The following is a 13,288-nucleotide window of genomic DNA, read 5'->3' as shown; positions in this document are numbered from 1 at the left end:
CCCCCTACTGGGGACCGTGCCTGCAACCCAGACATGTGCCCTGACTGGGAATCGAAGCAGTGACCCTTTGGTTCTTAGGTCTGCACTCAGTCCACTGAGCTACACCAGCCAGGGCTCTTGTTATGTTTTGTTAGGTTAAATTAGGAAAGAATTTTGTTGTTGTTTTTTGTGTGTGTGTTTTTAAAAAAGAGTTTCTTAGGGGAGACAGGAGCATTCCGGGCTAAGGCAAAGGGAAGTTATTTAAATGGGGAAAAGAATTTGGCCAAAAGATTATTATGTGGCTGAGCAAACACGGAAATCCACCACCTCTGAAACATCTAAACTTATGAGAATTATAGGCATTTTTAAGTGAAACTGAACACAGAATTATGTGCAACTAGCTGTTCCTGTTAGAGATAGTAATGAATGGACAGTTTTACTTTTTACTCTCCCTCAAAACTCAGTGCAAGTGAGAAAATGCAAATCAGAGAGACAAAGCCCATCTTCAGAGTGACCCAGGAAACAGCCACAGTCCCTAAGCCACAACTCGGAGGTGCACAAGCCAAATAATGTGAGATCTGTAATAAAATAACCACAGAAGCTTGAAGTAAACCTATACCTTCTAAACTCAACAGTAGAAAATAATTTCACAAGTATAAATGTCACAGTACTAAGAAGCTTACCTAACAATCTAAGGATGTGGAATCTAAGGATTTCCACCACCAGAAATTGAGGAAATGTCCCCATGGAGTGCCAGATTGGTGCCACAAAGTGTCGGGAGGAGGAGCTAAAACAGAAATCAAGGTCAAGTGATATATATCCTTTGTAGAAGCTCAGTAGCAGCCCAGGGAGAGACCCTAGTGAGACGGGGCAGGTGGGAGGGGGGCAGCCCAGGGAAGCGCCATCAGCCACATCAGCCTCCTGCTGTTGAAAAAGTGTTTCATAAACCTGTTTCTAATGATAAAGCTTACAGAGAAGAAGTAGCAATCTCTTCTCAAGGAAGAGACTCTTAAGACCACAGAAGGAACTTTTTTAAAAGCAAGTGGGCAGGACTTAGGAAAAAGATGGAAAATAAAAATGTTAAACAAGAGACTTTTAAAACTTATTATAGCTAGCAGATAGTGGTAGTTGACCAGGTAATAATGACTATCTGGAATTGCACATCATAAGTGCATGTCGTGTCCAGCAAATTTAATAAAAACAACAGCAAGGATTACCTTGGTGAAGTTACTGGCCTTCAAGAAAATGAAATTATTTCTGGACATCGTAGCAAAAGCAGGACTTAAGTCAGGTGTGGGGTGGGGGTTGTCGTTGGCAGCACTCAGCAGAAACAGGGATGCGTCTTCTGAGAGAGAAGTGGGTGGAGCCTGAGACTCTTACGAGTTCAACAGAAGTATCTTCAGGCATTTGGGGAACTCAGACATCGCTCCCCTCAGACCTTATTGGGAGAACCACTAACTGAAGATAATAGCCACCTGACATTAAAAAAAAAGATGAACCTGAACAAAGCTTAGTAATGACAGGACGATGGTGTGATGATCAGTAGCATGTGCTGTAACAATCTAAATGAAAAACCAAGACTAAATTGTGATGGGAAATATGGTTATTGAAATTTCTTGTACATGTTTGATCCCAGACAATAATAGAACAAATCAGAAGGTGGATAAAAATTATATGTACTGATTTTCATAGCAGGAAACCATTAAATATGATCTAAAGTCAAAATACTTTATTTTCATATCTAAGCTCTTGATATTTTTCCAAAAACAATTTTCTTAATTTAAAAGCTCTTTTAAGAACTAATATCTCTTATGGCGATGAAACATTTGAACTATAGCAATTTCTTTAATTTTACTTTTTTATGTTAAAGTTTAAGTCAAATTAAATTTAATACTTTTACTACAACCATTTGTGTGGCATAATCTGGTTTTTAGCTCTATATTCAGCTAATTATCCTTCTGGTTACATATATAAGCATAATGTGATGTCCAGAATCATGTATACCAAATATTCCAGGATAATGGGTTTCAGGGTAATTTATTTCTCTCTTGATTCTACTTTTCTGATTGAGTTTTAAAAAAATATATACCATATTAACAAAAAAGAATAAAGTCATTTTATCTTTTGAAAAAAAATGCAGTAGGAGGCTTCAGCTGCCATTCCTAAGGAGCTTGTTTGTCTAGACCCTCACCCTCATTTCTGAGGTGTCTCCCAGGAGCTGGCTGTAGGGCGGAAGACATCCCTGTGCAAAGGGGAATGGCTCAGGAGCGGGGCCTGGCCTCTTTTTCCATTAGGTGGAGCAAAGAGCTTGCTCTGTCCTTTGTCTGTCTCTGTGATTCAGGAAAGGGCTTTTAACAGTGGGCAGAGTCATCACTGCTCTCTGACAGCAGGTAATTTAGATTGCTCAACTTTTGAAACAGAATACTTAAAAACAAATCTATGGGTGGGCAGGAGTACAGGGCGGTATATTCCACGGGCGGGGCTCCAGGCTGAGCTCCAGCCAGCCAGTCCTGGGTTCACAGCCAGGCTACGGACCTAGCTGGGTAACTTTGGGCAGGTTACACATTGTACTTTTGAGTAAAGTTTGTTTCCAAGTAAGAGGTGAAATTTGAACAAAAGGTTGTATCTGCCAAAAGAATTTAATGTAAAAAAATGGAATATAGCGCTGAAAACTCAAGCTTTGGCATCGGGTAAAAGTGCTTCAAGTGCCAGATATGTCTTTTACTAGTGACATGAACTTGAGTGGTTGGGTCCTTTAACCTCACCAGCCTCAGTTTTCTCGTCTGTCAGATGGTATAAAAACAATGGTACCTGCCTCGTAGGGGTACCATGATAACTGAGGTAATGTGCAAACACCACCTGGCACACAGTCAGCACCTGGTAGAGGTCTCCCGCCACTATCAGAAAGCAGTCCGAGACCACCGAGGGCCCCTCGTGACTTTTTACCTTGCACAAATGTCGTCACTGGAGTATTTTTTTTTAAAGATTTTATTTATTTTTAGAGAGGGAAGGGAGGGAGAAAGAGAGAGAGAGAAACATCAATGTGTGGTTGCTGGGGGTTATAGCCTGCAACCCAAGCATGTACCCTGGCTGGGAATTGGAGTATTTATTGAATGATTCATGTCTGTCAGCTTGTCAGGTTTACAAAGCATTTTGTCTGGAACCCGGTAAACAGCATTTTCTTCTCCATCACCATCTATCGTGGGAAGCTGCCCTCCCTTGGCACAGTGAGGAAGTGTGAGGAGGGAGGGTCAAGTAGGCAACGACAGTATTTCTCAAAAGACACGTCAAGACCTGTTACTGGGCCGTGAAATCAACTTGGAGGGACATAACTAACGTTATTTTTAGTGGAAAGGACTGGAGTAGTGTGGAGGGGATTGGAATGGAAAATAAGGGCATGCACGGCATGCAGCAAAGCTAGGTGCTGTCTTACAAAGCCTTTGTTTTAGTATGTTAGATATATGTATGATTTTGTGAGCTGGGTCACAGTGGAAAACATCTTTCTTCATGTGACTCATAGTCAAAGTTTGAAAGCCCCTAGGCAATGGAGGTCACTTGCACGGAGCAGTTAGTCAGCAAGATCTGACTGGCATTTCTAATGAATTACGATAGGTATGGAACAGGAGCTATCTGCTTTCAGGACTCTGTTGCCGTATTCTGAAATGGGAAGATACCCTTAATCTTTGACAACACTTGACAAAATTTATATTGCCTCCTTCCTTCTCAAGACGTGTGCTCCCCTTGCTTTTGTGATATTTGTTTTCTCTTCTTTCTCTTTAGCTGCTATTTCTGTTTTTATAGGTTTCAAGTGTGCAATTCTACAGTACATCATCTGTATATTGTGTTGTGTTCACCACCCAAAGTCAAGTCTCCTTCCATCACCTTTAAGCCCCTTTTACCCCCTCTGTCCTCCCCCTACTCCCCTTTCTCTCAGGTAAGCCCCACACTGTTGTCTGTTTCTAAGTGTGCTTTGTATCCAACCTTTAAATCTTGATGCCCCTAAAATTTTACCCTAGGCTTTGCTTTGTCTCCATGGATAATTTCATTCAGGCTTATGCCTTCAAAGAGCACTTTTTTGCCATTTATTTCAAAATCACTACCTCCCACTCACGACTTTCTCCTGAGCCCCAGCGTCTGTGGACACCTGCATTTGGGCATCTTTTACATACCTCAGGCCCTGCATGTCACCCGGATTCATGATCTCTCCTTCCCTCTACTCTCCACTCTCCAATTCCCAAACCCACTCTTCTCCCATCTCCCTTGCCTTGGTAAACGTTACCACCATTACACCCTTGTGTCCCAGACAGAAAGAGACGTCGTCCTGAACTCATCTCCTGCATGCGCTCAATCCCCAAGTCCTGTGGCCTGCTATTTCTTCATTTGTCCTATCATTAGCTCCATGGCCACCATCCTTGTCTAAGCCCCCTACACCTTGCACCTGGACCCCTGCAGTGTCTTCCCAGCTCCTCTCCCCACGACCCCCAGGGTTATCTTCTCAAACCCTAACACTCTGCCGGAGTCCTCTCAGCAGCCTCGCGTGCAGCCCTGCCTCTTTCCCTGGCTGATCTCCTGCCACTTTCTCTACCTCGGCCTCTCCCCCCTAAAAACACCCCTCCTCTGTGTTTACTCCGGATGTTGTGTTTTTAATGAAGGAAAGGAAAGGTCAATGTGAACAACCTAGCAAACATCACCATCATCACCATCATCACTGTAATTATTGAAAATGCAGCTTCGAGCATGTATTTCAACCTCGTGAATTTCCCCGAAGCCCTTGATGGCAAGTAGATTTTTAAGTTTTATGACAATGTCAAGGTAATTTTTCTTTGAAGAAAAAAAAAGGATTACTAATGTTTCTTAAAACTACCCATTAAACTCACCTTAGTACTCATGGTGGACTAAACACTTACATAAATATAATTACTAAAAGAATTGATCACATAGTATGTAAAGTCTTTACTAATAGCCCAAGAATAATAATAAAACTCAAGCTTGCAAACTGTACTATCCACATAGTAACTCACAGAAAAGAAAGGTGCTTCCAGAAACTCTGACTCATGTTCCTGACAGCTGATGAAAAAAAATTTCCAGCAGCAAAGCAGATGCTTTTTTTATCTCGGTGATAGGCATATCAGTTGTTCTGAAGAGAAGGTCTTAAGTTCCATTCAGTTTTATGTAATGACCGTGTTTTTCCTACTGAAAAGCATAGAGGGCGCCACATTATTAATTCACAGTTTCGTTCTCAGCAGATATGGGCAAAAGAAATGGCTGAATAAATCCGAATGCAGGCATATCAATAGGACATACTGTGATCTCTCTGCTGAAACTCGTGACTATGAACATCAGTACTATGCCAAAGTTAAGGCCATTCAGGGAACTAATTGTTCTAAATGGGCAGAAACTGGACGATTCTATCCTCTCATAGAAAGTAAGTAACATACTCGTCTGTTAAATACAAATCAATATCATGTTCATCTGATGTCGTAGTGTTAACAGTTTCAGTGTCACAAACAGTTCTGCCCGAGAAGCCAGCGCCCTGCTGGGCTCCGTTCTGCACTCTGTCCGGCAGCCGGCGGAGTGACCAGCCCGGGGAGCCCCTCCCACTGGATCCTGGAATCTCATCTTTAGAGTGAGCTCTGGCCACGTGACCTCTAATATCTCTCCCAGATCCCAAGTGGACGCCAGATGCCAATATTATCCAGTTTCAATTTTATTTTATCATTTAGTGGAGACTGTGTAATTTGACTTACAATTAATAGATTTTTAAGAAGTCTTGTAGGTGTATAAACCATTGACTCTGCCCATAAAATTGATTAAAGATTATTCTGATCACCAAACTAAGCCTTTTCTTGCTGTAAACTTGGTGTGATGGAGTAATTTCTAGGCGTAACTCAGAAGTAAGGCAACATCTTCCTGGTAACTGGTTTTTAATGACTCCATTCTTGATTTGTAGCTGACTCAGAGCTGCCATAATGAAATTTGCATGTTCTCCTTTGGGTCCTCATGCTGGTCCCTTTGCCCTGGTCCCTTCTAGATCTGAAGTCAGCAAACTGTGCCCTCAACCAAGTGCAGCACCTCCGCGCCCTCTGTGTTTCTCTACAGACCAAGAGCTAAGAATGGGCTTTACCCTTACGCAAATAATAGTTGCAGCAGACATCATATCTGGGGGCTTAGGGTAAAACTTCGCTAACCCCCATTCTGATCACTCTAGTCACGTCTCCAAAGGTCTGTCACAATGCTTCACTTCTTCATGTCCGGTTTGTGATTTATGACCAGTTTTTCAAGTCACAGCAACATTATAGTTTCACTGTATTTACCTCCATCAAGTACTGTTTACTCATGTGGCCGGGAACTAAGTGAATGCAACTCTTCGAAATGTTTGCTCCGAGATTCGGTGCAACTCGGGCCCCCCTTAGAGCACCCGGCAGCATCTCCACGAGAGCGTGGGCTTTGGAGCTTTGATCCCTGCAGGGTTAGACCATAGCTTTATCCAAGGTGACTCCTACAGCCAAGCATAACTCCCTCTCTTCTCCCTTCTAAGCACAAATTGGCCCACCAGAGGTTGCTTTGACTCCTGATGAGAAATCCGTTTCTGTCGTTCTGACTGCTCCAGAGAAGTGGAAAAAAAATCCAGAAGAAAGTTCTATTTCCATGCAACAAATATACCCTAATCTGAAGTACAATGTGTCCATCTATAATACCAAGTCCAACAGAACGGTAAGCCCGAGGTGGGTCGGGGGCACGTGGTCTGTGTCGCTATTTGCAGTGAGTGCTGGAGCAAGTGGCTCTGAGGCTTTCCTTCTCTGCACGTGGAAATGGGAAGGTGTGGTGTTCCAAAGAGATGGCATCCAAGCCACAACGGAAGCTACGTGGAAACTTAACTTTCTTCAGCTCTCCTCTACAGAAACTCTCTGTTAATGGGGTGTGATGTTGCAGTTGGAGAAGTTGTCCCCCTTAATTGGATGGACATCCTCCTCTTGCATTACATCTGTCAGTCACTGTCCAAGAAAGAAACAAAATGTTAACAAGAACACAGGACAAAGTTGAATAAGAAACCACTTTTATGTTGTTATTATTATTAGCATCGTTCCCAGGATTATTCCAGTCCCTGACCATGCTCTGCTGAGCTAAAGGAAAAGGGTATTTGAAAGCTGTTGCTAAAAAGAAAGCTTGTAGTCATAGTAAAGGATTTCATGGTATCCTGGTCTTTTATATCCTATAGAGTTATTGTCTGGGTGGTATTGGAAGTCCTTGCCTCTAACTGCTGTTTGCAATCCCCTAACCTAGTGGTCTCTGTGCGTGACCAACCACACGCTGGTGCTCAACTGGCTGGAGCCGGACACTCTGTACTGCGTTCACGTGGAGTCCTTTGTCCCCGGGCCTCCTCGCCTTGCTCCACCTTCCAAGAAGCAGTGCGTGAGTACTTTGAAAGGTAAGCTTTAAAAAACCCTCCGCTGGCTGAGAAAGGGAGTCTGATAAAACTAGAAGAGAACATGGCAGTGTAGACAAAGTATTGGCAAACCCATTCCTATCAGAAACAGGTTGAGGCAAAGGCAGGAACAGCTACCACCAGAAATGCATTAAGCATCCTGGGACACTGCCATTGAACTTGGCCGGTGTGCGGGAGTGTTTTCACCCCCTCGGGGAACTCTCAGCACCAGTCCAGGCGCTTGCTGCCAGCAAGCCTCTGCCTTGGGAAATAACAGTGAGGAATTTTTACACACATCTTTCTTCTTTTTTAAAATCATAATTACCCTGGTCAGTAGAAGTTCTGTGGTCTTCAAGAACACCAGATAACTTTATTGGTACAAGCAGAGCATTATCTTTAAAACGCTTGGAGACAGAGCCTGTTGCTCCCCCTCAGGAATACGAATGACGGCTCCACGAGGTGTGCTCATGCATCACTGCCGGCTTGTCCTTGTCGGGGGTCCACCAGTCAGCAGTCGCTGCCTCGCTCCGACTGTGGCTTCTCTCTCCTTTCTTTCATTTGTCTCCTTCCCACGTTTTCTGACCTTGGCTGCCAAGGAGTCTCCTTCCTGTTAGGAGACATAAAGTTAAGAGCTTGGCATTTATTTAATTATTCTTCCCCCAGAGTGAGGGGACCTTAGACTCAAAATGTGAAATTTTAAAATAAATCCTCAAGTTTACTTTCACTGAATGGCTCTTCGGCCACATTGGTCTCTTCCAAATGTGCTGGCCTGAGACAAATGTCACAGCCTTTCCCCCAAGCCTTGGTTCTGTCACTGGCTGTGGGCAGGAACGGTGGTGGGTGGCAGGGCCCTGCTCTCCTCTTCCTCACGCCCCTCTTGTTGCACAATGAAAATACCCCAGTGAATAAAAAGGGAATTTTGTGAGCACAAATGAAAAGAGAAAAGCTTTATTTTTTAATCTTTAATCTTATCATACCTTCCCTTTCAAATGAAGGGTTCTCTACGACATGTCAAATAAAACTAAAATGCTAAGCAAGCAAAAGCCAAAACAAAGGAGATGAAAGAAATCACTTTTGCATTTTGGATAAAGTGCTCTGTTTACTAACAGCTTGGTCAGTGGCCAAATGGTGGGCCTGCATTCCAGTGGAAGTCATTTAAGCAGTTGGCTGTGCTAAGCAACTAGAGTGCAGATTAAATTAAATACTTCCCAGTAAGCAGGTGGAGCAACTTCCTAAGCAGTTTAGGAAAGGCAGCAAAACTACTAGGAGGCCCACTTCCGGCCCTGACCTTTTCCAGGACATCCCAGCTGTTAAATCAACTCAGACACCTTTCCAAGACACTGCTGCGGCACCCTTCTTAAAAAAAAATCAGTATTATCTCTTTTGGGACTATTCTTTGAAAAAGACTTCTGCTCTCCACAGTCCCCCAACCCCTAAAATACAAATAGAGTTTCTTAGGCTTCTTGTAGTCAACATGGGTTAGCGTGCACCAAGTACCTCCGGCCGTCGCTGTCCTGGTTGCTCTTGATTAGGGGCCCAGAGACCCGGGGCGGTGTCAGGAGGCCCGGACTGAGCTGTAGCCTGAAGTAGGAGCAGGTGACGCTCAGCCACCTGCACCATCTGCGTTGCAAAGGTGGTGGCAGCACCTTTCTACATGGAATTCGATGACAGGTGTGCTCCTCAGGAAGCGTTCAGCACGGAAGAACCTGCAGTTGGCCCCACACCCAATAACCTGCTTTGCTCAGGTTTACGTATTCAAATGCCAATCTTATCTTAAAAAGTGCCTTCACTGAAATATCTAGAATGATGTTTGACCAAATATCTGGGTGCCACGGTTTACACAAATTAACACATGTAAAATTAACCGTCAAACTTCCAAGTACCCCACAGGAGCTTGACAGATAAAAGCCACAGTGATCCCTGTTCATCAGCTGTGTACTCCAATCAGTGGGGGGCGCAGGACCACTTTTCTTAAAACTGTTCACCAGGTCTTATTCCTGATGGACTTTTACTCATCATGAAGCCATAGTGCACCCAAACCGCTCTCAGCACACAGCAGCTCAGCCACCTGCCCACACACACTCCCAGCTCCAGATACACCCAGGCTGTCTGGCCAGCCAGCGCAAGGATAGTCCTGTGGGTCACACAGGAGGTGGCACCTGTATTCCTGTCCTCTACTGAATATATGACAACGATGGAGTCAAGTGAGTGGCTCGGGAAAGTGGGGCTGCTTAGTAGGATCTTTGCAAAAGAGCATTATCACTTGGTTTGGAGTGCTGTGAGTGGCCTGAATTTCAGGTACATTTACCTTCAAGTGTAAACACCACCTGGAATCTCACAGGCAGACATAACACGTGGGAATATAGGCTGGCCCGGGTTGTTAATGCAGCCTCACTGTAAAGACTTGAGACAGGCCAGATGAGTCCTTAAGACCAGCTATTGTCAGAGACAGGAAGTGCTCTGAGAGCCTTTATAACATCATTTATTAATGAGAAAACCGAATTCCTAAATGGAAGCAGTCTGTCTGCCCAAAGCCTCTTGACATGGCCAGTGTTTTCCCACCACACAGAATGACATCTGCCTTCCCCCTTTTTTCCAGACCAGACATCAGCTTGGCAGGTTAAAGTCATCTTCTGGTATGTTTTGCCCATATCTGTTACCATGTTTATCTTGTCTGTGATGGGCTTCTCCGTGTACAGATACATCCACTTTGGCAAAGAGAAACACCCGGCAAATTTGGTGAGTGCTTAGCATGGCAGGACTTGTTATAACAACACACCAGAACAGATACCATTCCTTTTAGGGGCAGAGGGAGTTTAAGGTTAAAGGGCTGATGAATTAAAAAATACTTAACTAGATTAACTCACTAGCATAACCAAAGAGAAAAAGATTCCTTAGCTTTAACAAAGATTTTATGTTTAATGACCAGATTAGACAAGGTCTTGGGATATGACAGAAAGGAAGTCATGCCCTTCCAGAGGTTCAAGTGTAGTTGGGGGCAAGAATTTCAAAATGATATGTATGGCTAAGATGAAAGCAGGTGCTGGGGATTCTTGGGTACAGGCAGGCACCCTACATGGGAGATCAGGAGAAGTTTCATGCCTGGGCTTGGTTATGAAAGGTGAGTAAGAGTCAGGGACCTACTGCAGGCCGAAGAAACAACAGGGGTGGCTGTTTGGGAAACCACGGAGTATTGCTAAATCCTAAGGTTCCTAATGGGCCGTGAAAGATGAGATGAGAGTGGGTGGGAAGGCCAGGTAATGAGAGAATTGGGCTGTTGTTCTAAGGAACTGGGGCTTTTTTTTTTGTTGGCAAAGAAATCTCTGTAGGATTTTACACTGAGAGTGTCACGGTCAGTAGTGTGTTTTACATGGATCCAAATGCGTAGTGAGTGGGTCTAGGACAGCATCAGCGGAAGTGAGACTAGAATAAACAAATAAAGCATCTAGGAGGGAAGATGAGCATCTTAAAGGAGCAGAGTAGGTTGGAGGGCTGGAGGCAAAGACACGGAACGGAAGCACACGTAAGAGGCAGATGGCCAAGGTGTCATCACTTGCAGTGAGGAGAAGCAAGACAGGAAAAGGAATGATCCTTCTGCTTCTGGACCATGCACTGAAGGGTCTGAAAGGCTGAGCATAGTTGAACGATAAAAATGACTTCTTTGGGAATCATTAAAATGTGTGTTCACATGTACAGATACATAGGGGTATTTTTTATTATTTTGGTTTTAAAATGTTTATATAAATCTGCCTGCATTTAAGTTTTGAAGCTAGCTCTTTAATGGCATAGGGATACCTCTCCTGGGAGGAAAATTCACAGAACTGATCACAAGTGACTTTCTGAAACCAAAAAATTTGTGAAAGCATGAAGCTGAAAGACCTGTTTCATAATGTTAAATGAAATCACATCATAGATTAGACAACGAGGGTGTCACATAACTCATCACTGGCCATCGAAGCAGACACCTCCCACATACCCCACCAAGATTTTAATCCAAAACAAATGTTTCTGACCTGATTTAGAGTTTCTCTAGCTGCCATAAACTGGCAAATGGATTTCCCTTCTTGGCTTCCTTATAGCATGACTGCACTGGCATATGGATGGAAGTAAGAAGACCATCCCTACTCATTCTTATCTTCTTTTTTCCCATCTGGTTTTCATGCTCATCCACATGTTTTTGTCCAGGTAACCACAGCTCATTAACAAATACTATAATTAAACTATAATTAACAAAGCAATTTCAAAACCTCTACTTCAGTCAGTTCTCACCACTCCTGATGTGGCAGAAATTCTGATTTTACAGAATTGGAAACCAAGGCTGAGGAAATTAACGCCCCAAATTTCCTCAGCCAGTTAGAGGAGGGGACAGTCACACCCTCATCTTTGACCTGGAAAAATACCCACTCATGAGCCACTTTGCACTTCCGCGTGCACTTCCCATGCCTTGGTCTCTTGCCTCCAGGTGAGTGAGGTGATCTCTATGTTCCAAGCATAACTTCACTTCCAGGAGTTGGTAAGAATAGATTTTTCAAACCTTCTGATGACAGTGTAAGTTCTACTTAACGACTGTTTTTAATGTCTCCCTTAAAGTGAAAAGGTGAAAACCATTCTCTTCTCTCTTTATAGATTTTGATTTATGGAAATGAACTTGACAAAAGATTCTTTGTACCCGCTGAAAAAATTGTGATTAACTTCATCACCTTCAATATTTTGGAGGATTCTAGAATTCCTCATAAGGATACCAGTGTGATGGAAAAAAGCAATGATGTGTCAGACCTGAGTGAGCCCGGCAAGGGCCAGGAGCCCGGTGGAGAGGAACTGGAGGTGAAACACTTAGGGTACACGTCCCATGTGGTGGATGGTTTCTGCGACGTGGAGCCACGCTCCAGAGGGCCTCTCCTGACCCAGCAAGAGGCACTCGGCAGAACAATACCCACAGATAAAATGGTTGTTGAATATGAATATGATGTAAGAACTACTGACATTTCTGTGGGGCCTGGAGACCAAGAGCTCAGTTTGCTGGAGGAGATGTTCCTACCGGGAAAAGTACCTGAGCAACAGGCAGCCTTGGCAGACTCAGGCCTGCACATATTACTGTATTCATATGCCCCTCAGCTCAGGGACCTGGACCACCTGCCAGAGGAGCATGCAGACCCAGAAGAGGGGCCGGAAGAAGAGCCATTGACCACACTGGTCGACTGGGACCCTCAGACTGGCAGGCTGTTTATACCTTCGTTATGTGGCTTTGAACATGACTCAGAGGTCTGTGAGCATCCTGAGTACAAGGAGCTCCCAGATGAGAGCCTTTTGTCTAGACTTTATGAGGAACAAACTTCAGACAAGCCTCTGGAAGAAGATGAAACCTATCTGGTGCAATTTTTGGAGGAATGGGGATTGTATGTACAAATGGAAGACTAACACCCAAACTCCCCTCCCTTAAGGTGCATGAGTGTGAACAATCGAGTGACCAAGCAATAAACTACCTGGGTAACAGAAGTTTACCCATATTTTACCCATATTTCTCTGTATCAGGGAGAACTGCTTATTTCTTCTCTCTCTTCACATAGCACTTGTTTCAGTCTGCCTCGTGTGGGCGGTTGGTCCGTGCCTGGGGGCCTCTGACAGTGATGGCGGGCCCTGGGGTGCCGTGGCTGGCACACTGCTTTGTATCCAGTAAGAACTCCAAAATGTTTGCCAGATCGGATGCCCAGTGTATTCAGGTGGATGTACTGTGGCCTCTTTGTGATTTTCTAATAAGCACACTTCCACAGTTATTTTGTGGGCACTTAAGTGTGTAAGTAACACTGCAAAAAATATTTCATGTCATAGGTACTATTTTTTAGAATTTGGCTTATTGTTAGAAGAATGAGATATTTAAAATGC

The 13,288-nt window shown here is 43.9% G+C and overlaps 1 protein-coding gene across 2 annotated transcripts in view; it reads left to right on the top strand.

Annotated features, from left to right (window-relative positions):
* The window catches only part of IL20RA (interleukin 20 receptor subunit alpha), a 29,955-nt gene extending 17,032 nt beyond the window's left edge, over positions 1 to 12,923 (top strand). Inside the window, exons 3-7 of one of the 2 annotated variants that reach the window (XM_028509848.2) lie at positions 5,226 to 5,404; positions 6,518 to 6,693; positions 7,264 to 7,408; positions 10,005 to 10,144; positions 12,032 to 12,923. In XM_028509848.2, coding sequence (XP_028365649.2) covers positions 5,226 to 5,404; positions 6,518 to 6,693; positions 7,264 to 7,408; positions 10,005 to 10,144; positions 12,032 to 12,823 — 1,432 coding nt within the window. In that variant the 3' untranslated portion in view covers positions 12,824 to 12,923. The remainder of the gene's footprint in view (positions 1 to 5,225; positions 5,405 to 6,517; positions 6,694 to 7,263; positions 7,409 to 10,004; positions 10,145 to 12,031) is intronic. The other variant, XM_028509846.2, reaches the window with a different exon arrangement.
* The last annotated feature ends 365 nt before the right edge of the window (positions 12,924 to 13,288 follow it).

The sequence above is a fragment of the Phyllostomus discolor genome, chromosome 4, assembly GCF_004126475.2.
Source record: "Phyllostomus discolor isolate MPI-MPIP mPhyDis1 chromosome 4, mPhyDis1.pri.v3, whole genome shotgun sequence".
Lineage (NCBI taxonomy): Eukaryota > Metazoa > Chordata > Mammalia > Chiroptera > Phyllostomidae > Phyllostomus > Phyllostomus discolor.
The sequence above is the reverse complement of the archived record's forward strand: the minus strand, read 5'-3'. Positions and strand labels throughout refer to the sequence as shown.